Source organism: Aquarana catesbeiana, linkage group LG03 (assembly GCF_042186555.1).
Source record: "Aquarana catesbeiana isolate 2022-GZ linkage group LG03, ASM4218655v1, whole genome shotgun sequence".
NCBI classification, from domain to species: domain Eukaryota; kingdom Metazoa; phylum Chordata; class Amphibia; order Anura; family Ranidae; genus Aquarana; species Aquarana catesbeiana.
The window spans coordinates 614,161,986-614,185,184 of NC_133326.1; the positions used below are offsets into that span (position 1 = coordinate 614,161,986).

At 42.8% G+C, this 23,199-nt stretch overlaps 1 protein-coding gene across 1 annotated transcript in view; it reads left to right on the top strand.

Annotated features, from left to right (window-relative positions):
• Positions 1-23,199, top strand: part of ATP6V1B2 (ATPase H+ transporting V1 subunit B2) — a 53,403-nt gene that overhangs the window by 19,310 nt on the left and 10,894 nt on the right. Inside the window, exons 2-12 of the mRNA XM_073622255.1 lie at positions 8,514-8,569; positions 9,822-9,920; positions 10,313-10,406; positions 10,777-10,854; positions 12,044-12,183; positions 15,530-15,631; positions 17,900-17,997; positions 18,134-18,257; positions 21,903-22,053; positions 22,167-22,249; positions 22,328-22,432. Of these exons, the coding sequence (XP_073478356.1) occupies positions 8,514-8,569; positions 9,822-9,920; positions 10,313-10,406; positions 10,777-10,854; positions 12,044-12,183; positions 15,530-15,631; positions 17,900-17,997; positions 18,134-18,257; positions 21,903-22,053; positions 22,167-22,249; positions 22,328-22,432 (1,130 nt within the window). The remainder of the gene's footprint in view (positions 1-8,513; positions 8,570-9,821; positions 9,921-10,312; positions 10,407-10,776; positions 10,855-12,043; positions 12,184-15,529; positions 15,632-17,899; positions 17,998-18,133; positions 18,258-21,902; positions 22,054-22,166; positions 22,250-22,327; positions 22,433-23,199) is intronic.

Sequence of the window (23,199 nt, forward strand, 5' to 3'; positions counted from 1 at the left end):
CGCTCGAGTGAGGGGAAGACTGCTACAGTTCTCAAAGCTCTGGCAGGAGGACTTCCCGGACAGATGGGTAATCTCCACGGTAACCTTAGGGTACAAGCTGGAGTTCCAAGAATTTCCCTCTCCTCGTTTCCTCAGATCAAGTGTTCCCAGAGACCCAGAGAAGAAGCAGTCGCTCCGTCTAGCGTTAGGGCGACTTTTGTCGCAAGAGGTCATCAGGGTGGTTCCCACAAAGGATCAAGGATTGGGTTTCTATCCCAACCTTTTTACGGTCCAAAAAACAAATGGGGATGTCAGACCCATTCTGGATTTAAGACATCTGAATCGATTCTTAAGGATTCAGTCCTTCTGCATGGAATCAATTCGGACAGTAGTCTCCATCCTGCAGGGAGGAGAATTATTGGCATCGATTGACATCAGAGATGCATATCTACACGTGCCCATTTTTCCTGCTCATCAGAGGTTATTGCGCTTCGAAGTAGGAGGGCGCCATTTCCAGTTTGTGGCTCTGGCTTTCAGGATAGCCACTGCACCTCGAGTGTTCACAAAGATCGTGGCTCCTCCTCTGGCCAGATTAAGGGCTCAGGGTATGACTGTCATAGCATACCTAGACGACCTGCTCTTGATAGCTTGGTCGGTAGCTTCCTTGAACGGGAACTTGAGGACCACGGTCAAGTATCTGGAACATCTAGGTTGGATCCTCAACCCAGGAAAATCTTTCCTAAAACCAGTAAGAAGACTGGAGTATTTAGGTTTGATCATAGATACAAGCCAGGAGAAAGTGTTTCTTCCTCAGGCAAAGATATCTGCTTTAAGGGAGCTGATTCTGACAGTCAGGACCAAGAAGGGGCCTTCTGTCCGCCTTTGTATGAGGCTGCTAGGAAAGATGGGGTCTTCATTCGAAGCAGTTTCCTATGCTAAGTTCCATTCAAGACTACTGCAACACAGTATTCTGTCGGCCTGGAACAAGAAGGTTCAGGCATTAGACTTTCCGATGCATCTGTCGCATGCGGTGCGTCAGAGCCTCAATTGGTGGCTCATACCCGAAAACCTGCGGAAGGGGAAACCTTTCTCCCGGTTACCTGGACGGTGGTAACAGATGCCAGTCTGTCAGGTTGGGAAGCAGTTCTGATACAGTCTGCGATCCAGGGGCTATGGTTCAAGACCGAGAGGACCCTAACCATCAACATTCTGGAGATCCGTGCGGTATATCTATCCCTAAAAGCCTGGACTATCAGGCTACAGGGTTGGCCGGTCAGGATCCAGTCCGACAATGCCACAGCAGTGGCTTATGTCAGTCATCAGGGAGGCACCCGGAGCCGAGCTGCTCCAAAGGAGGTGAACCAGATCTTAGCCTGGGCAGAGATGCAGGTGCCATGCATATCGGCAGTTTTTCATTCCAGGGATAGAGAACTGTCAGGCGGACTATCTAAGTCGCCAGTAGTTACTCCCAGGGGAATGGTCTCTGCATCCCGACGTCTTTTGGGCCATATGCCAAAGATGGGGGATCCCAGATGTAGATCTCTTTGCATCCCGATTCAACAAAAAGATAGACAGATTTGTGGCAAGGAGGAGGGATCCCCTTGCATGTGGGACGGATGCGTTGGTGATTCATTGACATTGGTTCTCACTGATTTATGCATTCCCGCCTATTCTGCTACTGCCACAACTCCTTCGCAGGATCAGGCTGGAAAGGAAGTCGGTACTTCTGGTGGCCCCCGCTTGGCCCAGAAGGACTTGGTATGCAGGAATAGTAAGGATGACGGTGGGTTCCCGTGGACCCTACCGGTACGCCCAGACCTGTTCTCTCAAGGTCCAGTGTTCCATCCTGCCTTACAAACGCTAAATTTGACGGTTTGGCTATTGAGACCCACTTTCTGAAGAGTCGTGGACTTTCAGGTCCTGTGGTATCTACCTTGATCAATGCAAGGAAGCCAGCTTCCAGAATGATTTATCAGAGAATCTGGAAAGCTTATATATCCTGGTGTGAATCCAGGGGTTGGCATCCCAGAAAATATGTGATTGGTAGAATTCTTGATTTTCTACAATTGGGATTAGAGATGAAGCTGGCCTTGAGTACCATCAAGGGCCAGGTCTCGGCCTTATCAGTATTATTTCAATGGCCACTTGCTTCGCATTCTTTGGTCCGAAACTTTATGCAGGGGTGACGCGGCTTAATCCTCCGGTTAAGGCGCCCCTAAACCCCTGGGATTTGAACTTGGTTCTGTCTGTGTTACAGAAACGGCCTTTTGAACCAATACGTCAGATTCCTTTGGTCTTGCTGACAAGGAAGTTAATTTTTCTGGTGGCCATCTCTTCTGCTAGAAGAGTATCAGAATTAGCAGCTCTTTCCTGTAAAGAGCCTTATTTGATTGTTCACAAGGATAGAGTGGTACTGCGCCCTCATCCTAGTTTTTTACCGAAGGTGGTTTCAGATTTTCATCTAAACCAAGACATTGTTCTACCTTCCTTTTTTCCAGATCCCTGTTCTCCGGAAGAAAGGTCACTACATTCGTTGGATGTAGTAAGAGCAGTTAAGGCCTATCTGGAAGCAACTGCTCAGATTTGCAAAAACGGATGTTTTGTTTGTGCTGCCAGAAGGTCCCCAGTAGAGGACAAGCAGCATCAAAAGCTACCATTTCTAAATGGATTCGACAATTGATCATTCAAGCTTATGGTTTGAAACAAAAGATTACTCCGTTTCAGATCAGGGCACATTCCACAAGGGCAATTGGTGCTTCTTGGGCAGTGCATCACTGGGCCTCTATGGCTCAAATCTGCAAGACCGCAACCTGGTCTTCAGTTCATACATTCACCAGATTTTATCAGGTGGATGTGAGAAGGCATGAGGATATCGCCTTTGGGCGTAGTGTGCTGCAGTCAGCGGTACAGGGTCCTCAGGTCTGATTGCACCCTTCTTGGTTGTGGTTCCCCTCACCTCAGATAGCATTGCTCTGGGACATCCCATCAATAATTACTGAGGCTCTGTGTTGTTCGAGAAAGAAAATAGGATTTTTTAAAACGGCTTACCTGTAAAATCCTTTTCTTTCGATGGACATCACGGGACACAGAGGTCCCGCCCCTCTAATACACTGTATTGCTTGGCTACAAAACTGAGGTATCCCTGAAAGGGTAGGGATTATATAGGGGGTTGAACTTCCTGATAAGGGTGTGACCAGTGTCCAATCACCTAGTGATACCTATATAACCCATCAGTAATTACTGAGGCTCTGTGTCCCGTGATGTCCATCGAAAGAAAAGGATTTTACAGGTAAGCTGTTTTAAAAAATCCTATTTTTCCACTAAAGGATTCACAGATATCAAAAAATGCATTTAATTTTTTTTAGCATGTGGGTGAATAAGCTGAGCCTAAAAAACAATAAGTCATCTAAATAGTGAATCATGGGACTGGAAGCTACCACTTGGCAGGTGATCCATTTTAAAAATGACACAAGAAAAGAAAAAACCTAGTGAATTGCAAGACTTGGTAAGCGCCTAAAGGCGGCTTTTATGTCTGCTTTAGCCAGTAAAGCTCCCTGCCCCACACTTCTCAGAATTGCCAATGCATCCTCAAACGATGCATACGACACAGAAGACAATTCTTCCAAAATGTGGTCATTGAGGGAGCTACCTGATGGATAAGATAAATGGTGGCTCAATTGGAAAGCATTTGGTTCTTTTTTGGGAACTATGCCCAAAGGGGAAATCCTGGAATGGAGGGTCCTTGAAAGGGCCCTCTACGCTACCCAATTTAATTAAATATTTTTTCCTCAACACTGTCCACCCCCACTGTTGGATGTAACTTTCTTTGGATAACACATCCCTTACCCTTGAACTTGGGTAACCTAAAACCTGAAGAGAACCCCTTAAGTAGTAGAAGGGCCTTCCCCTTGTCTGGTAAATCCTGAGGTCATGGTACAATTGTACCATATTTGCATGTGTTAGGACATCGTGAGTCATTAAAGCTAAAGCACACCCCTTTTTTTATAACCTGCTGTGTGGTACTTGTCACCTCCTGTGCTTTCTGTTCGCTCTTCTCTCATTAAAACCCCAACTACGGTTTCCAGTTGTACCGCGTTTAGCGGAGACAGCGCAGGGCGGTGAGCGCGAGTATCTTCTGCTTTTGCAGCGCCTCCTCTTCACTGGCCCCCCAGCCGAACGGAAAGTGACACGTCGGGCTTCTTGGTGAACCTGATCCACCTCTTGTATGAGCTGCTCCTCTTCCTCTGGAAACACCTGGGGGGGTCCAGTCTTCTATCTCCAGCGGCGAGGAAGCTTCTCTGCGGATGGACATGGCAACGGTAGTGGCGGTTGGGCTGGCAGAGATGATGTCTGCATCTGAGGGGACCGACGTCCCGGGGGTGCTGCCGGATCTTCCAGCCGGTTCTTGACCCGATGCCTTGGGCAAATTTGGACACCTCTGCATCCAGTCTTCACCCGCTTCTTCTCCGGCTCTCTATAAGCTGCCTCAGGAGGGACAATCCTCTCCAGCCTCGGTAAGCGCTGTTTGCTCAATGGAGCAAACTCCTAGAACACTACAGCTTGTGCTTACTGGGGTCACTGAACCACAGGGGCTCAGAACCCCCTTTTCAAATTCTTCCTACTCTTTTTCCAAACTGCCTGGATACTAGATCACCTGACCTACCCAGGGAAATGTGACCAATAGAACACCTTCCCACTCTTTCCAAACTGCCTGGATACTAGGTGACCTGACCTATCCAGGGAAAGGTGACCAATAGAACACCTTCCCACATTTTTAGTTAAGGGCATACTTGAAACTCTGCTGCAGTTTACAAGAATACAAGATTACTAGAAAATATATCAAAGGAATCACTATCGCATCCAAAAATTTACATATACCAAAACAGTTGGCCTAAGAACAGTAAATGCGAGTAGCCCTAAAATTTATTATAAAACAACTGTTGACTAAAAAGATGTTGCCAAGTGAGGGCACTCCATTATCGACAACTAGAAAATAAAAAACAAGGCACAAACACTTCATAATGCAGCATGTTTAAATATGTGAATTGAGAGATGAAAATGCCCTCACAAAGGTGAAGGCGGGTAGGTGTGGAAAAAGCGGAAACTCTGGAACCATTAGGCACCAGCAGGACCCAAGCCTTGACCACCAGCATGGGGACACTCCAGCTGCTGGGACACAAATGCAAAGGTTGCAGTGACAGGTCTCTGGAACTGGTGGTCTGGTGTTTTCATTCAAGCTTACCAACTATGTAACCCGGTACTGGAGCCGCGAAGAAAGAACATCCCCTGTCCAACCTCACAAGTGACTCATGTGCAGACTAACGTGTTTCCAACCCCTCTTTGCAAAAAATGAGGTCGCCTCGAGGTGTCTACTTTCCAAAAAAGTTCATTTCAGGAATTTTCGTTCTGTACTGGCATTTTTATTTACAAAAAGTAAAGGAAGTATGTTTTTTTGTTTATTTTTATTTTTTTCAAAATGTTCAGCCTTTTAATTTTTTTTTTTTATTTAAAAAAGCATGTAAGTATTGTAATACATTGATTAAATTAGTGGGAGCTGCTGTAAAGCTCTTTGTGCCTGTGTCCTGCACCGCCATTCTGATCCTCACCCAGCTACTTCTTCTGGGTTTAGGCAGCCTGGCCCCCGATGATGCGTGAGGCTCCATTGCCCAGCCAATATGTGAATGGTTTCCTGCAGCCTCCTAGTTGATGTATTTTCAGGCTAAAGTTTTGCTTTATAAATATAAACCTTAACTGAAAGATTTTCTTTCTGCTGTGCATCATAAACTATTTTAATAAATATTCCTTTTACCTTTGTTGTGTCTCATTGCTGCTAATCTCCTACAGCTTTTTTGCTTCATATCTTCTAGCGCTCTAGAAATGGCCCAACTTAACTTTTCTTGACAGCCTTCATGGCATGGTCATCTAATATATTAATGAAAGCTGCAAAGTTTTTTTTTACTGCTTTTAGCAGCGTCAGACGCGTTTTTTTTTTTTTTCTTCCCAGCTTAAAAACGCCTCCATGTTCTGTGTCGATGCACAAATCGGCTTTTAGGAACTGTAAGTGGCATAGGCGTTTTCAAGCTGTAAGTAAAAAGGCCAGGGTATTCTGGAGCAGCAGCGTTGAGCTGTAAAAATGCCTGACGCAGCTAAATGTTTAACGCCGTATACAGCGTTAAGCCAGATCGAGCGTTTTTAAGCTGTAGTAATTAGATTTGGGAGTGGAAAATAGTAGAGGGCAGAGAGGCTGCTAAACTGGCATTAACATCAATGCAAAGCACTTCGAAATGCGCATTTTTACAGCTACTTTTTCCTGCTGTCGGTACTGGCTTTGCAGCTCGTTTTTCCTAACGCCCTGTGTGCGTAAGGCCGTAAAATGACTTTCGAGTTACTATACATTTTAAGGTTTAAGATTTTAGTGATTGGGCCTAAAGTAGAACTATAGGCAAAACTTTATTTTTTTTCTTTTTTGGATCGAGAAAGGCATGGTTATAATCCCTGCAAGATTTTTATTTTTTGTCATCTTGTGGAAATTTCCCTTTACTTCCTGTTCCATAGCCAAACATGAAGTGAGAGGAAATCCCTGCAAATTAAGGGAATTCCCTGGGGACCCCCCCGGTCACCAGAACTAATATCCCAATTTGAATATTTCCCCCCTAGTACTTTCCTGGGGACAACCCAAAATGTGTTTTTTTTTTTTTTTTTTTTTTTTACTTTTGCTTTCAATGGTAACGCCAAACAGGACAAATGGAGAGGGTGAATCTCCCTAATGGGGGCACAGACAGCAATAAAGACCTAATAGCTTATCTAATCCCTCTCCACTTTATCAAAAAAATAAATTAGGTTTTGCCTTTAGTTATACTTTAAAGTGGTTGTAATCCCAGATGGGGGAAAAAAAAACTATGCAAGAGAAAGGTAAAAAGAGCTAGTATGCATCGCATACTAGCTTATTATAAAATACTTACACTAGAACTAAGCCTTACTATAGGCTTACCTACAGGTAAAAGTGGTTATACAGGGTTTAAAACCACTTTAAGTCTACTTTATAAAAAAAGACTTGTATCGTGTAGCTTGGGTAGTGCTCTTTTTTGACCACTGTGTGGAGCTGTTCAATAAGCTTTGTGATTTTGTGCTCCAAGCTTCGGCAGTCGTGGGATTTTTTTTTTTTTTTTTTTAACTTTAACTGGCCTACTAGCATTGCCAGAAAAATGTTCCTTTATTCGCTGAAAATGAGCGAATGCAAAGCAAATAATTCTCAATGAGTGGATTGTGTTGGAGCCAGCAAATGATCTATAGATAATGACAATCCGGACCATGTGGGTTTGGCTCCTAAGAACAGCAATCATTTCTATCCAGATTTGTCCCTTATTCTAGGTAATTACTGCTCTGAATCACTCATTAGTGCTCAACGGCTTTCAATATTGTGGGTTCTGGTTGATGGGAGACAATGCCATATACTGTATAAAATGTGCAATGTGACTAGCACGAGTTCACTGAGTTTATAGAATACATTCCACTGATCTCACTTGCCACAAATGCAAACATTTTACAAATGTTGAAGGTTTTTAAAGGTTCAACTTTGGAGAAGAACTCCCGTTGAACAAAGTTTTTTGTATATAGTGGAGAAAAGTCAGAACTATCTGGTTTTTATTTGTGCCTGTTGGTGATGTCTCCATTTCCTCTTCTGAAAACACCATGGCAATTGTATGCTGATTATTTTTTTTGAATGCTTCACCATGTATTGTACAGGACAGGTAAAATATATAGTAGGCCTCCAGAAGACTGAATTTCATGTATAATTCTGGAGGCATCATAAGCCTGGACCTAGTAAAACCACAAGGCCCTCGAGCCTTAGAAAAATGCTGCCTCCCAGGAGCTGCTCCAGGTTATCCCTGCCCAGTGTTGTAATGACATCTATAGGGCTTATGCAGACAGATTTTTGCACACCCCTGAATTTAGAAATGGGAAATGGATGGCATTTCCCTTTGTCTGTGGAGGCACAGTTCCACGTACAGCTGACAGGACAACTGGCTGTACACAGCTGGCTGCTTGTAAATGCATGTATGCACATACAGCGTATTTCTCTGAAAGTGGTACATCCAGGGAAATGCATGCATGTATGGTGTATTTCCCTGGACGTGCCACTTTTATGTTCAGGGACGTGCGCCATACATGCATGTGTGGGTAACTACAGAAGCCTTTCATGTCAACCAGTCTGCTGCATAGAACCATTCACTTATATTTTTAACGCTGCATGCCACTGCAGTTTCCCAGGCACAGGAAAGCACCAGACATTTTATACCTCTGCATGAGACCTTATTGATCCGTGAATGGCCACATTGCCCTATTTTTGTACACTGCAAATAGTGTTCATAAAATGAATGCTGATGTTTCTTCTTTGTAGAATGCCTGCTTGGTGAAGGGCCTGCATCTTCTGGATCCCTCCTGAGTGTACTGGCTTACTTTTAAATTCTGCATTGATTTAGTGCTCTCCATTGAAGATCTGATATTGATTTCTGTTAATCTTTGTTTTTCAGCTTATCGAACGGTGTCAGGAGTCAATGGCCCTCTTGTTATCCTGGACAATGTCAAGGTAAGAAGTTGTGGTTAAAGCTGAACTCCAGGCAAAAAAAACTTTCTTTTTAAATACCGTATGTTCCTCAAAAGCCACAAAGGATATCCATCCACTTTGTGTGCCAAATGTCTTTGTAAACCCAGGCGTTAACTAGGTACATAGGTGACGGCATGAATGTGCTGTACATAGCCTGTGCCCAGAAGGGGCCCAGCATATGTGAATGAGCGAGCCCTAAATGTGCAGTCGTTTTTCTAGGGGTTCTAGAGCTCCTTTATAGGTTATTTACTTACTCATTCAGTGTTTGACCTATACCAGCAATTAGCCCCTTCTAAAGGGATAAGATTTCTGGGCAAATCTAAATTCTGCTTTTCAGGCTTTAATGTGAATGCCTGCTCACTGTATTTTTCACACTGCTTTTATTTAACTAGACTACTAAGAAGTAGACACCAGTGTTTGGCTTTCTGGCCTTACTAAATAATGGGATGATGTGCCAGCTGGTATTGATCAGCAGTTTTAAGATTGTCAAACTATATGTACAAATTTCTTCCTAGTTGGCTTAGATGCTTGCGTATCTACTTATCTGTCCGTTACATTTCAAAGAAAATGCCAATGTGTCGTCCTTTGGGTTTTTTAGGGGCACTGCACATGGCTTTTTAAAGTGGTGTTCCGGCCATAATTATGCTTTTTAACTAAAAATACCCCTATAATACACAAGCTTAATGTATTCTAGTAAAGTTAGTATGTAAAGGTCTGTTTTGTTAGTTTATAGCAGTAGTTTATTTTATAAACGTACAGCAGGCCGTGGCCATCTTAAGTGTTGGCATCTGAAGCCAGACTGTATTTCTTTCTGGATCTCATCCTTGCAGATCTCGCACATGCTCAGTGCAGCACAAGCAGTGTAATAGGTTTCAGGTCAGGTTTCCATAGCAACGGCAGTGTCAGAGGAAGTTGCCGCCCCTTCCTAGAAGGCATTGCAAACAGGAAATGATGCGGTGGGCCACAGCCAGGGAGGAGGAAGTGAAAAATGAATACAGCAGATATACAGGAGGTGCTGAGAAAAAAAATTTAAAAATATCCAATTCGTTTACAGTGCACAGTTTAGTGAGGGCTGCTAGAGTTGTAAAAGTGGGTGGAACTCCACTTTAACATTAGTCTGGATAATAATTTAGACACTTCTGTGCAGTTGTTACAAACTGAATCACTTTGCAATATACTGTAACTGATCAATCTATTGTGCCTGTCACTTTCCTTACTCTTATTTGTGTCTCAGTTCCCCAGGTATTCTGAGATTGTCCACTTGACTCTCCCTGATGGCACAAAAAGAAGTGGACAGGTGCTGGAAGTCAGTGGGTCGAAAGCTGTGGTACAGGTAAAATGTTGGAAACACATTGTGCCATAATTCATAGCATGTATACAGGTTTAATGTGGAGACAAAGAAATGTACATATATAATGAATACATTATCTTGACCTCTACAAGTGAGGAATTGGGTTTAAACTAAATACAGTATGTGTAAATTTTTGTCCACAGCCCATTGTTTTCACTCTGCATGGTTGGATTTGCCACACACTTTGGTCTTGTAATGCTTTCTAAAGTTTTTATAGAGGGTGTAAGAAAATGTGTTGTGTATCAGGACGATAAAAACACTTGAGCACCCATATTAAAGCTTGTGCGCTTTGGAGAATGGGTGTCTATTCTAGTTGTGAGTAGCTTGCCTACCTGTCTTTATTACAAGTTCTTTGTCTGTCTCATCTTGTTTAGGTATTTGAGGGCACATCCGGTATTGATGCCAAAAAGACCTCCTGTGAATTTTCTGGTGATATCCTGAGAACCCCAGTATCTGAGGACATGCTAGGTATGTAAAGTCTCTCCATACAATAAACTACTGCTACCGACTGTTCAGAGCTGCAGGGTCAGTGCTGTTTTTAATGATGAACTCCTGGAAAAGTTTGGGCCTTTTCATCTGTTCTATCTGTATCAAACTTTTGAACGTTTTAAAATTCTGACCATATATTTTTTTTACACTTGTTTACTGAGCAGTTGTATGCAAGAAAGCTATCCCTAAGTTCAGGTGTATTTTGTTCCTCTGAGCAGCAAAATGTCTCTTGGAATCACTTTAAAATTAGCAACTATGACATACCGACTAGAAACTCGGAATGCATCACATCCTTATTTTGAGACTTTCTGTCGGGAAGTTCAAGAACTGCTTTTTCTATTTCTTCCAGGTCGTGTGTTTAACGGCTCAGGGAAACCCATAGATCGGGGACCCAATGTGCTGGCAGAGGATTATCTAGACATCATGGGTAAGTAAGGAACCCTCACATTTCTCCAAGTAGACTCTTGAAGCTCCTTTACACCATTGTCATTGTGAATGGCACCCAGCAGACCTTTACAATACAGCTATATTACAATGCACTGCAGCGCACCACAACACACAATGTGCAGTGCATCAAGCTGTAACAAATGCAGCATTTGTTTTTTCCTTTTGGTGAGGTGCGTTTATATCCCCTTCATATTTTAAAGGGCTACTTGCTATAATGTGCCTCAACATGTAAAATCCTGCATGCTGCATCACACTGCATTCTGGTATGAATTGGCCCATAGGGCAATTTTTATTGTGCATATCTTTTGCGTAGATTTTTATTATATGTGTTTCTATATGAACTTTAGTTTTGTTGCATTCTTTTAGAAAGTACTGTACCCTATAAAAATGATTAGCGCAGTTATGTTCTAGAGCGGTTCTTCACCCCGTATATTAAAAAAAGTCAGCAGCAAATGCTGCTGACTTTTTAATACAAGGACACTCGTGTCCAGCGCCATGGTCCCCCAAACTGGGTCTTTGGGTACCGGGTGCCATCATGTTTACTGTGGGCAGCTGCGATGTGTCCCAGAAGGTTGTGTGGTGGGAGGGGGAGAACCGGAAGTGGGAGCAGGTACCTGTCAAAACCAGGTACCCACTTCACCACCCACTTCACCTCCCCTCAAAGTTCCAAAAATAGAACAGTGGGGAAAGAGGGCATAAAGCAAAACTTTAAATATTGGTAGTTCAGTTGCCCTAAATTGATCTTTATTCGGCATAATCTACTGCACCTTCGTAATCAGGCAAAGAGTTGTAATACCAGCATTGAGCCATGCAAGATTTGTTGCCCAGACCTCCTGTCAGTGGTGGGGAAAGAAGTGTTTAGGAAACACATGATCTGACCAGTGGAAGGGTGGGGACTCATTTAAATTGGGTGTCTTATTTGACTATGTAAATCATAAGCATGGCTGAACGTAATTGCTTTTGGCAGAGAATCATACATTTATTGTACCAGAATTGCCCAAATTCATTGTTGGACTCTTCAGGGTGGATAAATCTGCATGCACATAATCGGATGTATTGAAAGTTTAAAATTTTCCATACGTTTTTTCTGAATCTGCTAGGCCTGACTTTGCCACTGTAGAAACAAACATGCTAGATGTCTCATTGCCCATGATGTGCCCTCCCTACAGGACAGCCCATTAATCCACAGTGCAGAATCTACCCAGAGGAAATGATCCAGACTGGCATATCTGCCATCGATGGTATGAACAGTATTGCTCGTGGACAGAAGATCCCTATCTTCTCTGCTGCTGGTCTTCCTCACAATGAGGTAAGTTTGGCATTACCTTGTCTGTCGTTGCTTAGCTACAAATTTCTACATATTATACTAGGCTTGCACTGATACCACTTTTTTAAGACTGAGTACAAGTACCAATACTTTTTTTTTTTTTTTTCAAGTACTCGCCGATACCGATACTTTTTTTTTTTTTTTTTTTGTCATGCGACAGTGGCACTAATATGCAGCACTGAGGCGTGGACTGTCAGTAGTATTTTATTTTTTTACAGTATATACAATATATATATATCTCTATATCGATATAGATAGAGCTCTATCTAGATAGATAAATATATAGATATATATAGAGAGCGAGAGATCTATAATCTCTCAGGGGTCTGTTTAGACCCCTGACATATTTTTCTGTTCACCCTTCTTAACCACCTCAATACCAGGCCTATTCTGGCACTTCTCTCCTACATGTAAAAATCATAATTTTTTTGCTAGAAAATTACTCAGAACCCCCAAACATTATATATATTTTTTTAGCAGACGCCCTAGGGAATAAAATGGCGGTCATTGCAAATTTTTATCTTGCAATAGTGCAATAATTTTTCAAACGCCTTTTTTTTTTTTTTTGGAAAAAAACGGTTTCATGAATTAAAAAATAAAACAGTAAAGTTAGCCCAATTTTTTTTGTATAATGTGAAAGATGGTACACCGAGTAAATAGATACCTAGCAAGTCACGCTTTAACAATCATGGAATGGCGCCAAACATCATAACTTAAAAATCTCCATAGGCAACGCTTTAAAATTCTTTACAGGTTACCAGTTTAGCTTTACAGAGGAGTTCTAGTGCTATAATTGTTGCACACGCTCTAACACACGCAGCGATACCTCACGTGTGGTTTGAGTGGCGTTTACATATGTGGCCGGGACTTGCGCGCTGCTGAGCACGAGCTACCGGGGACAGGGGCGTTTTTTTTTTTTTTTTAACACTTTTATTCCTATTACAAGGAATGTAAACATCCCTTGTAATAGGAATCTGACAGGTCCTCTTTATGGGGAGATGTGGGGTCAAGAAGACCCCACATCTCTCCTCCAGGCTGGAAAGCATGAGATCGGGAAAAAAAAATTCACCGATCTCATGCTGACATCCACGATCGTGGCTTTGTTTATTTCGGGGTACCCGGGCGTGACGTCATAACGTTGCGCCCGGGCCTTTGACGGTCATAGAGATGACTGGTGACCATCTGGTCACCAGTCATCTCTATCGTCCTCATCCGGCGCCGGCCAATTCTTTCTCCGGGCCCCCGATGGCACGGGAGAGCCCGGAGAAGCACCAGATGGCGGGGGGGGGAGTCCCCTCCCATCGCCTATAAGAATGATCAAGCGGCGGAACTGCCGCTATGATCGTTCTTATTGTGCACAGAATCGCCGGCTGAAAAGAATGATATCTGAATGATGTCTGTAGCTACAGGCATTATTCAGATATCCCCTCACAAAGACAAGGACGTTTATATACAATGGCCGGTTTTGAAGTGGTTAAATTAGGCTTCGGCTCCCACCCTGCTTCTAACTTCTATAATAACTAGCCTGTAAAAGAAAGATGTCTCTACTTATTCTGAGGGCGGTCCAGTCACGTGATCTCCCCAATGGATGGCTTTAGGGGAGATTAGAGAGCTTGGACAACAGATTTAATGCCTGGGTCATTAAGTCACCCATAGACTTTCTGTGGGCTATCCGCTGTTCCTCCTCTCCCCTGAAGCCGGCGCTGGGTGCCAAACACATGACCAGACAGGACTGCCCTGAGAATAGGCAAGTATTCACATTTTTACTCTATGGAGTGGATAGAATAGGAGAGGGAGCAGATTTAAGATTAGGTTTTAGCCCGGGCTTCCGTTTTAAAGAATCTTTACTTGCAGATGTCTTTGCACAGAAACAGACATTAACAAACTCAAATTTTTTGATAGACCACAGCTCTAACACTCCCCTCCCTACATACTGCTAAACGATCAAATGTACATTAAGGGCTCAAATTACCCATCGAAAAGAAATGTCCTCCGCCATATTTAGTTAGCCATCCAAAAGTCAGAAAAAAGTCAAGACCTCACAATGTGTCAAACCCTGCTCCTTAATTCAGATTTACAGAAGCATATGAACCAATTCCACTCCGTCACATTCACTTCATTAATATGGCAACAAATGCGGCAGGTTCCTTGCCCACTCAATTTGTATTAGGCATGTACATACATTTCCAAAATATTGACCCCTAACAGGGGCATGGTGCATGAAACCACAAATATCACCTCTGTATTTCACAATTATAAAAACCTCTGCGACATTTGCTCCCATGCAGACGTGTTTCTTCCCAGATTATCAGGCCCATTTCCAACAGTACATCTCTAACCGAGGATGTAATTACAGCTCTCTTCTCCATTCACTACTCGGGTATATATTCCACAATATCTTCACTGCCCTCAGTGAAAAGCCTTGGGGGTGATGGATTCACTGGAAATTCTATATATATTTAAAGAGATTCTTTCCCCCGACTTAAAAAGCATGTTCAATGCAGTGTTCCTGCAAAGTCCCAGGAATCTCACATGTCCCTGATTCCCCAGGGCCAGAAAGATGCAACCCAGTTGCCCAAGCTATCGCCCGATAAGGTTCATTAACGTAGAGCTAAAAACAAACACAAAAAAAAGGTCATACATTCTGTCTCTAATACACCTGGAACAGATGTGCTTTGTCTCTAATTGCATAGCCCAGGATAAGACAATTAAAACCCCTTTCACTAACCCTTTGCATTAAACTTGCAGTCATAAACTCAGGGGTCACACGACCAAGCTCCTGACTTTTTAATACTGTTTTCTGTGGGCTTCAGAATGGAATACAGAGCACATTTGTAAAGCACGTTGCTTGGGTTTATAAATGTGTTTTTAAATGAACTCCAAGATGTCATCGTTTGGGTTTACATCTGTTTGTAAGGTGAATACTGCAGTAAAAACTGCAAATATGTGCTCACTAAAAACTTCCTGTGGTGGTTGAGCTAAAATGGGCAAGCAGTGAGTGTAAGAGTAAGTCAGCTGACTCAAAGATGTGCATTATTGCCTTCATGTATAACGGGCATCTGCCCACATATACTGTACATATATATTTGCAAACGACTAGAAACAAGCTTTGTAAAGCATTAACTCCCATTGCTAAGATTTAGGTTGATCTATTTTAGATGTATGTAAACTTTGTATCTAAAAATTGAAGCACCTATACATTCTTTTCAGATAGCAAATTCCATGTTTTAAACTTCTAAACTCTTTGGGAATTTTGAGCATTTGGAGGAAGCTCTATATAGCAACCATATGTATGTACTCATCTGGCAATTTTCTTGTATCCTACCAGATTGCAGCACAAATCTGTCGCCAGGCAGGCCTGGTAAAGAAATCCAAGGATGTTATGGATTACAGTGAAGATAACTTTGCCATTGTTTTTGCTGCTATGGGGGTAAGCATTTGGCAAAATGTAGTATAGGATAAATAGTGTTTAATAGTGTTGTCTGTTAGTACAGAGAACACCTGTGTAAAACATTGTTGTCTTCTTTTGTTCAGCTAATTTTTTGATAAAATGTTCAGACTGTTCACAGCAAAGTGCAATAAATTGTAGAGAACAGGTTTAAGATAAGTGAACACATTCACATTTCACCAGAGATTGTGGTGGGTTTTTTTTTTCCCTAGATGATTAGTAATCATTAAAGGCAGATATAAAAAAACATTTAATGCAGTTATGTATTCATTCTATTATTCTAATTCTAATTATTCACATGCTGAAGGCAAATTGATATCCAAAGCTATAGCTGTAGTAGAATAAAGGGGGACTGTTGGCTTAGCTGTGCTGTCTGATTAAAGGCTAAGTTCACCTTTTGGAACATATAACATGTTCCAGCAGCTGCAGCCTCTCTATTCCCACCCAGTCCCCCACCCCCCCACCCCCCCAAGCCTGTTGTCAAAATTGGAAAATAATGCAGCGCTCCTGTGAATAAACGCATACAAATACTGTCAGCAGCAGTAGCTGATGGTGTGTAGCTCTCAATGAACAGCAAGGGTGCTGGGTGAGCGCTCTCATAGTCAGTTGAGCTTCCTGGACTTCAGTAACTGCCTGCCTGTATCAGAGGTATGAGTAGACAGTGTACTGACAGTCTACAAGAGCCTCACTTTGCACCTACGATTTATTTATAGTTTGTGCAATGCGTTACAGGCTCCCAAGGAAACAATAATTCACATGTTTTACCTGCAGAAAGTGAACTTCTCCTTTTAAATATCAGGATGGGCTGAAAAGCACTACAAACATTTGGTGGTTGAGACTGCTCTCATGTATGTATTTAGCGTTTTGCTTGAATTTAAAAAATAACAACTTGAGGACATGGGCATGCTTCATATGTCGAAAAGAAATTAATCGAAATAATTTGGGCGTATCTGTGATGCCTTGCCCCACCTCTGCTCCACAGTTCCCCAGCAGCATGCAATAGCCAGGAATTAGTTACACAGGCGCAGACCCTTCCAGCTAGTGAGTAGTGACTACCCCTCCCAGCTGAAGAAAACAAGCACAGGCTTGTGGCTGCTACTGCAACCATGAGCTTGTGCTGAACCTTTCACCCTCTGGACATACTACATACAGTATGTCCAAAGAGCTGAAGTGGTAATAGGTAGGTGGTGGTTATGGGGTTTGTATAATTCCAGAGTGTCTTTAAAGTGTAAGTTCTCCTTTACAGAAAAATCTGTAAGGTGAACTTACACAGGACCCCCAAATCCCGCTGACCTGTTGCGTGGCGATCTCCTGTTCTGAACCCCTGTAAAGCCACCTCGGGTCCGGGGCTTAGAAATCCCCTCAGCATTCACGCGCTGTCTTCCCCGCTGACAGCATGGGCTACGTGTGTTCTAAATCAGTTGGCCGACCAATTAGAATGCTCCAAAACATCCCTCCTGACGGGGTACGTTTTGGAGAGTCAGCTATGGGGGTTTCTAAGCCCTGGACCCCTGAGGCAACTATAACCGTGGCTCGGACCCCTGAGGCGACTATACCATGGCTCGGAGTGTGCACTGCGTTCCTGTACCCGGTTTTAGCCAACAGCTAGCGAAATTCCACTGTCAGCTGACATCACTCAACCGGTGCAGGCCATGGATTGATCCCAACTTTAATGTTGGGATCCACCCAGATTCCTGACCAGCAGCTGGCACACCAATGAGCGCCTCAGCCAGCCACTCCTGCACTGGTGCTCCAGTGGAGGGGTAGAGCGCTCTGCTCACTGAAAATAGAAAACTGAGCGATCAGTGGTCTTTGATTGCTCAGTTCACTGATGCTGTCTAGGCATCGGGTGACAGATGCAGCATCAGTTCGCACTTTTTTTTTTTTTAATTCTCCTGTTACTTTTTTTATGCTCCCAGTAGTTTAGTGGGTGTCGTTTTTAAGATCTCTGTACCATCCCGACCGTAATCTGAAGCCCCTTTCACAGTAGTTTATTCTATCCTATGCTGCATCTGTACACAACCAGCAACATTAAGATTGTTGAAGTGATAGGATCATATAAGTAAATTCGTAATGATTTTAAAACTGATAGACTTTCCCACCAGCAGATGAATTAAGCTTCTAAGCCTACCGGTGTGGCCTTGCACTCCCATACCCTTGATGTTCCAGAATGCTTAGTGCCAATTTCCCATTTCCTAATTTTTTTTTTGTACGTCTTCAATAGTCACATTTATGTATTTTTTACCCAAGGTAAACATGGAAACAGCTCGCTTCTTTAAGTCAGATTTCGAGGAGAACGGCTCAATGGACAATGTATGTCTCTTCTTGAACTTGGCCAACGATCCTACGTAAGTATTTGACCCAGCATTGCTGGTAGGGGATGGGTGAGAAAGTGCCTCATTGTTGGCTTAAGGTTGTTTGCTTTTGTACTGAGGTTCTTTAATAGGAAAAAGTCATGCAGTTCATATTGTGTGTCGCCCACAGCATTGAACGTATCATCACCCCTCGTCTTGCTCTCACCACTGCCGAGTATCTGGCATATCAATGCGAGAAGCATGTGCTGGTCATTCTGACTGACATGAGCTCTTATGCTGAAGCCCTGAGAGAGGTAAGCTTTTTAAAATAATTGTGTTTGTATCCCTTAAGTGTTAAGTGGTTGTAAAGGTAGGTTTTTACCTTTAATGCACTGTCTTCTGGTCTGGTTCACCGTCCCCAACCAACCCCACCGCAGACTTTGAGATCGTTCATGATCCAGTGCTGTGCCCGAGAGCAGCATCTCTCCTCACTGGCTAAAGAGGCAGCCGTGGGAAACATTGGCTTATGCTGTGGTCAATCACAGCCTGTGAGGCAAGAGTGTTGGGCAGAGCCACGCTGTGTGTGGAGATGGACAATATAGAGCATGGCTTGGGCGTGAGCCCACACAAGTGCCACCATAGCAAGCGGCTTGCTATGGGGGCCCTCCGAAGAGGGCAGGTGCCAGGAGCGCTGGTGAGGGACCCAACAAGAGGATGGGGGTTGCTCTTTGTAAAATCATTGCACAGAGCAGGAAAGTGTAATATGTTTGAACAAAAATAATTCCCTTTACAGTGAGGGAAAAAAGTATTTGATCCCCTGCTGATTTTGTACGTTTGCCCACTGACAAAAATGATTCAGTCTATAATTTCAATGGTAGGTTTATTTTAACAATGAGTGACAGGATAACAAATATACAGAAAAATGCATTTCAAAAAAGTTATAAATTGATTTGCATTTTTTAGTGAGTGAAATAAGTATTTGATCCCCTATCAATCGACAAGATTTCTGGCTCCTAGGTGTCTTCTATACAGGTAACGAGCTGAGATTAGGAGCACTCTCTTAAGAGCCGGTTCACACTGGGGCGTCCTGTTCTCTACAATGGAACCGTGCGTCACTCCGACTTAGAAAAAGGTCCCTGTACTACTTTGGGGGTGACTTGAGGCGACTTGCATTGACTTCTATATAGAAGTCGTTTTGCAAGTCGCTGCTGCTGTCGTGTTCAAGTCGCCTGAGGCAGTCTCGCTGCAAGTCGTGCTGCCTCAGTGTGAACCGATTCTAAGGGGAGCTCTCCTAATCTCAGCTTGTTAACTGTATAAAATACACCTGTCCACAAATCAATCAGATTCCAATCTCTCTACCATGGCCAAGACCAAAGAGCTGTCCAAGGATGTCAGAGACAATATTGTAAACCTATACAAGGCTGGAATGGGCTACAAGACCATCGCCTAACAGCTTGCGATTATTCGCAAATGGAAGAAAAACAAAATAACTGTCAATCTCCCTCTGTCTGGGGCTCCATGCAAGATCTCACCTCATGGAGTTTCAATGATCATGACCGCGGTGAGGAATCGGCCCAAAACTACACAGGAGCATTCAACTCGCTGTATTTTGGAGGAGGAATGCTGCTTATGACCCCAAAAACACCATCCCCACCATCAAACATGGTAACTTTATGTTTTGGGGTGTTTTTCTGCTAAGGGGACAGGACAATTTTACTGCATCAAAGGGACGATATACCGTCAAATCTTGGGTGAGAACCTCGTTCCCTCAGTCGGGGCATTGAAAATGGGTCATGAATGGCAGTGGTTTGCGAAGGGGTCAAATACTTTTCACTCATTAAAATGCAAATCAATTTATAACTTTTTTTAAATGCTTTTTTCTGGATTGTTTTGTTCTTTCTCTCACTGTTAAAATAAACCTACTATTAAAATTATAGACTGATCATTTCTTTGTCAGTGGGAAAACATAAAAAATCAGCAGGGGATCAACTACCTTTTTCCCCACACTATCCTTGTTTATGGAATTCACATGTCTCTTTAAAGTGGTTGTAAACTTCAGACAAAGTTAAACAAAGCATATCTCTCTGTAGTGTGTACTTGTCTTAATCCAGCCCATTGTCATTTTTCTGCTGCCTTGTTCCTCTATTTGCATGAGTCACTTCTGACAAGTTTCTGTGACACCAGATAAAAAGCTGATGGAACTCCAGCACCCAGCCTGTAATTGACAACTGACAGCCTCAGCTCTGTTCCTGTGTGCTAAGGGGGAGGGGTGGTGTTCCTTCCTCCAATCAGCTCTGAGCTCTTCTCACAAAGATCTCCAGAGTGTAACTTCACCCCCACCCGCCCCACTTTCTGAAAGCTGATGAACCGTACTTATGTAGGAGGATTTGTTTCATATCTGTGTATCACCTGAAGCTAGTCACTTCACTGGGTATATGTAGTAGTTTTTAAGCACTTTAACTATAATACAGTGCTTTTTGACTTTCAAAACTGAGCTTGCAATCCAGTGCCCTTAAAATAACTATCTTAACACACTCTTGAACAACTTAAATTCACACCAGTTAGCATTCTTTTTGTACAAGAAACGCAAAACTTGTATCCAGCCAGACGGTACTGGCTGGAAACAAAGATGGGGCACCCCCTAGTACAGTGCTAGCCACTGTTGTGTGCCTATGCTTAGGTCTAAAAAGACACATTAGAACTCAGGATATTGTTAGGCTAATATAGGAGGCAATTTAAAAGCCAGGGAGCTTGAACTTCCCTATAGCAATAGAAAAGCTTTAAAGTAATTGTAAATGCTTGGTATAAAGTTATACTTGCCCTATGTAGTGATTTTGCAGAGAAGCCCCGATCCGCCTTTTGGTACCCCTGCGGCGCTCCTTCTCCTTTGCCGAGTGCTCCTATAGCAAGCGGCTTACTCCATTGATGCACAAAATGTGGCTCTGCCCCACACTCCCTCATTGACTGATTGACAGCAGCAGGAGCCATTTGCTCCCACTTCTGTCTGAACCTGTGAGGAGGGAGAGAGCCGCTGCTCTCATGCACATCCCTGGATTGAGATGGTGGGGTTCAGGTAATTATAAGGGGCGGCTGGGGGGGAGAGCTGCATGCAGGTTTTTTCCTTATTTCAGAGACTGCATTAAAGTAAAAACCTTCTGCCTTTAGAACCACTTTAAATTCAGGTGCCAGTCATAAAGTTTTAGGTGAATGGTTTGCATGGCTCTTGTTTTTCCAGTGGTGTTGGTTGAGACGGTTAATAAAGCTAGCCAATATTTGCAAGTTTTATACTTTTTTTCCTTTGTAGTCCGTATTTTCTGGGAAAGGTTTGTTATCCTCTCACACTACAGCAACATGAAATTATGACTCGGTTACAAGGGAGGTTATCACATATTACAGCTTTTTGAGTAGACATCTGACTAGTAAACGAAGTGAAGCAAGAATATCTCCCTCAGCCTGTTACCTTTCAGTTGGAGCCAGGGCTAAATTCAAAGCAGAAATGTACACATTTTCTATTGAGAGAACTATTTAATTGGAATAATATCCTTTAAGACCAGTGTAAAGTGAATTGTCTCATCCTAGTCCTAACTGTGGGATTCCGGATGTCACTAGAGCAAGTGATAACAATTTGTGTTGTCAAATGCTGTGTAGTTCTGACATATTTTTATATCAGACATCCACTGCAGTGTAACTAAATCATGCCAGTATAGCAGGCTTTAATATGGTGTTGGGAAAATCCCCAAGGCACATTTTACTCAGAAGGGTGCAGCATGGGGTCCATGAGTTTCTACAGACAGGTATGTTTAGGAATGTTAAGCATTTTGTTGGCTTAATTTTACTAAATGCCAATTTAGCAGTAGCCATTTCTGGCAACAATAGAAGCATTGTATCTTAAATTATAATAGCCACTCTAAGATTGGAAATTCGTATTGACAATCTGCTATTCTTGCTCTATCCACTAGGTGTCAGCAGCACGAGAAGAGGTCCCTGGTAGAAGAGGTTTTCCAGGTTACATGTACACTGACTTGGCCACAATCTATGAAAGAGCTGGACGCGTGGAGGGCAGAAATGGTTCTATTACACAAATCCCCATCCTTACTATGCCTAATGATGGTCAGTGTGTGCTATACACATGAGAGCATAGACTAGTTTTCAGAATGTTGTATAGAGAACGCGTGAAAGAATATTGGAACTACTGAATATCTGACACTGTTTGGTTTTTGCAGACATCACCCATCCTATCCCTGATTTGACAGGATACATCACAGAAGGACAGATCTATGTAGAACGGCAACTACACAACAGACAGGTAAGAGGAGGATGGGATAATGTGTCTTGATCTGTGTCTATACCCACAGAGTGGTTGTTAACGAACTCTCCTTGTTAGATCTATCCACCTATCAATGTACTGCCTTCACTCTCCCGTCTGATGAAGTCTGCCATTGGTGAAGGGATGACCAGAAAGGACCATTCAGATGTGTCCAACCAGCTGGTGAGTGATTCTCATGCTTTTTTAATGTACTAGTTTGCCCTAACTGTGCAGCATGGGGCATGGTACCATTTATGGGGAGAATCTGTATAAAATATCTGAAGCTGAACACAAAAAATTATCTAATCTGAAAGTCTAAATTGGGTTTTAGTTGTCAGGAATAGATTCTAAGGGGTTTTCCTCTTTATGTATTCGAGACCCATGATAACCGGCAAGGTTCACCTCTTTGCACACGTATTGATTGCTTGGAAGAAATAAGATCTGAAGATACTGAAACTCTCAGGGCTCTTTCACACAGATGCAGTCTAGTGTGGTTTTATTCTGCATCAAAATTGCATGTACAGTGTTTTCCATGTATTCCAATTGCCCTAGTTCACACCAATGCAGTGTGTTCTATGCAGACAACAAAAGTAGGACCTGCTGCATTTTTTTTTTTTTTCTGTATGGAAGGCAGCAAAATGCATGTAAATGAACAGGAATGCACTAACACGCCACAAAAATGCAACGCAAGACACATTGGCCCATGGTTTTTCAATGGTCAAAATAAAAAAGAGAAAAAATGCAGTGGAACGTATTGAAAACTCATCAAAAACACGTGTAAATGTGCATGCAACAAACGCATCTGGAACGCAGAAATGTGGGTGTGAACCAGCCCTCAGGCTTTTTCTGGAATGCTGACTTCAAAGCCTAATTGAAAACAACATGGTTACAGAGCTATGTGTCATGCTGAAAAAAATCCAACCACAATTCTGAACAGGGTATCCCTTTGT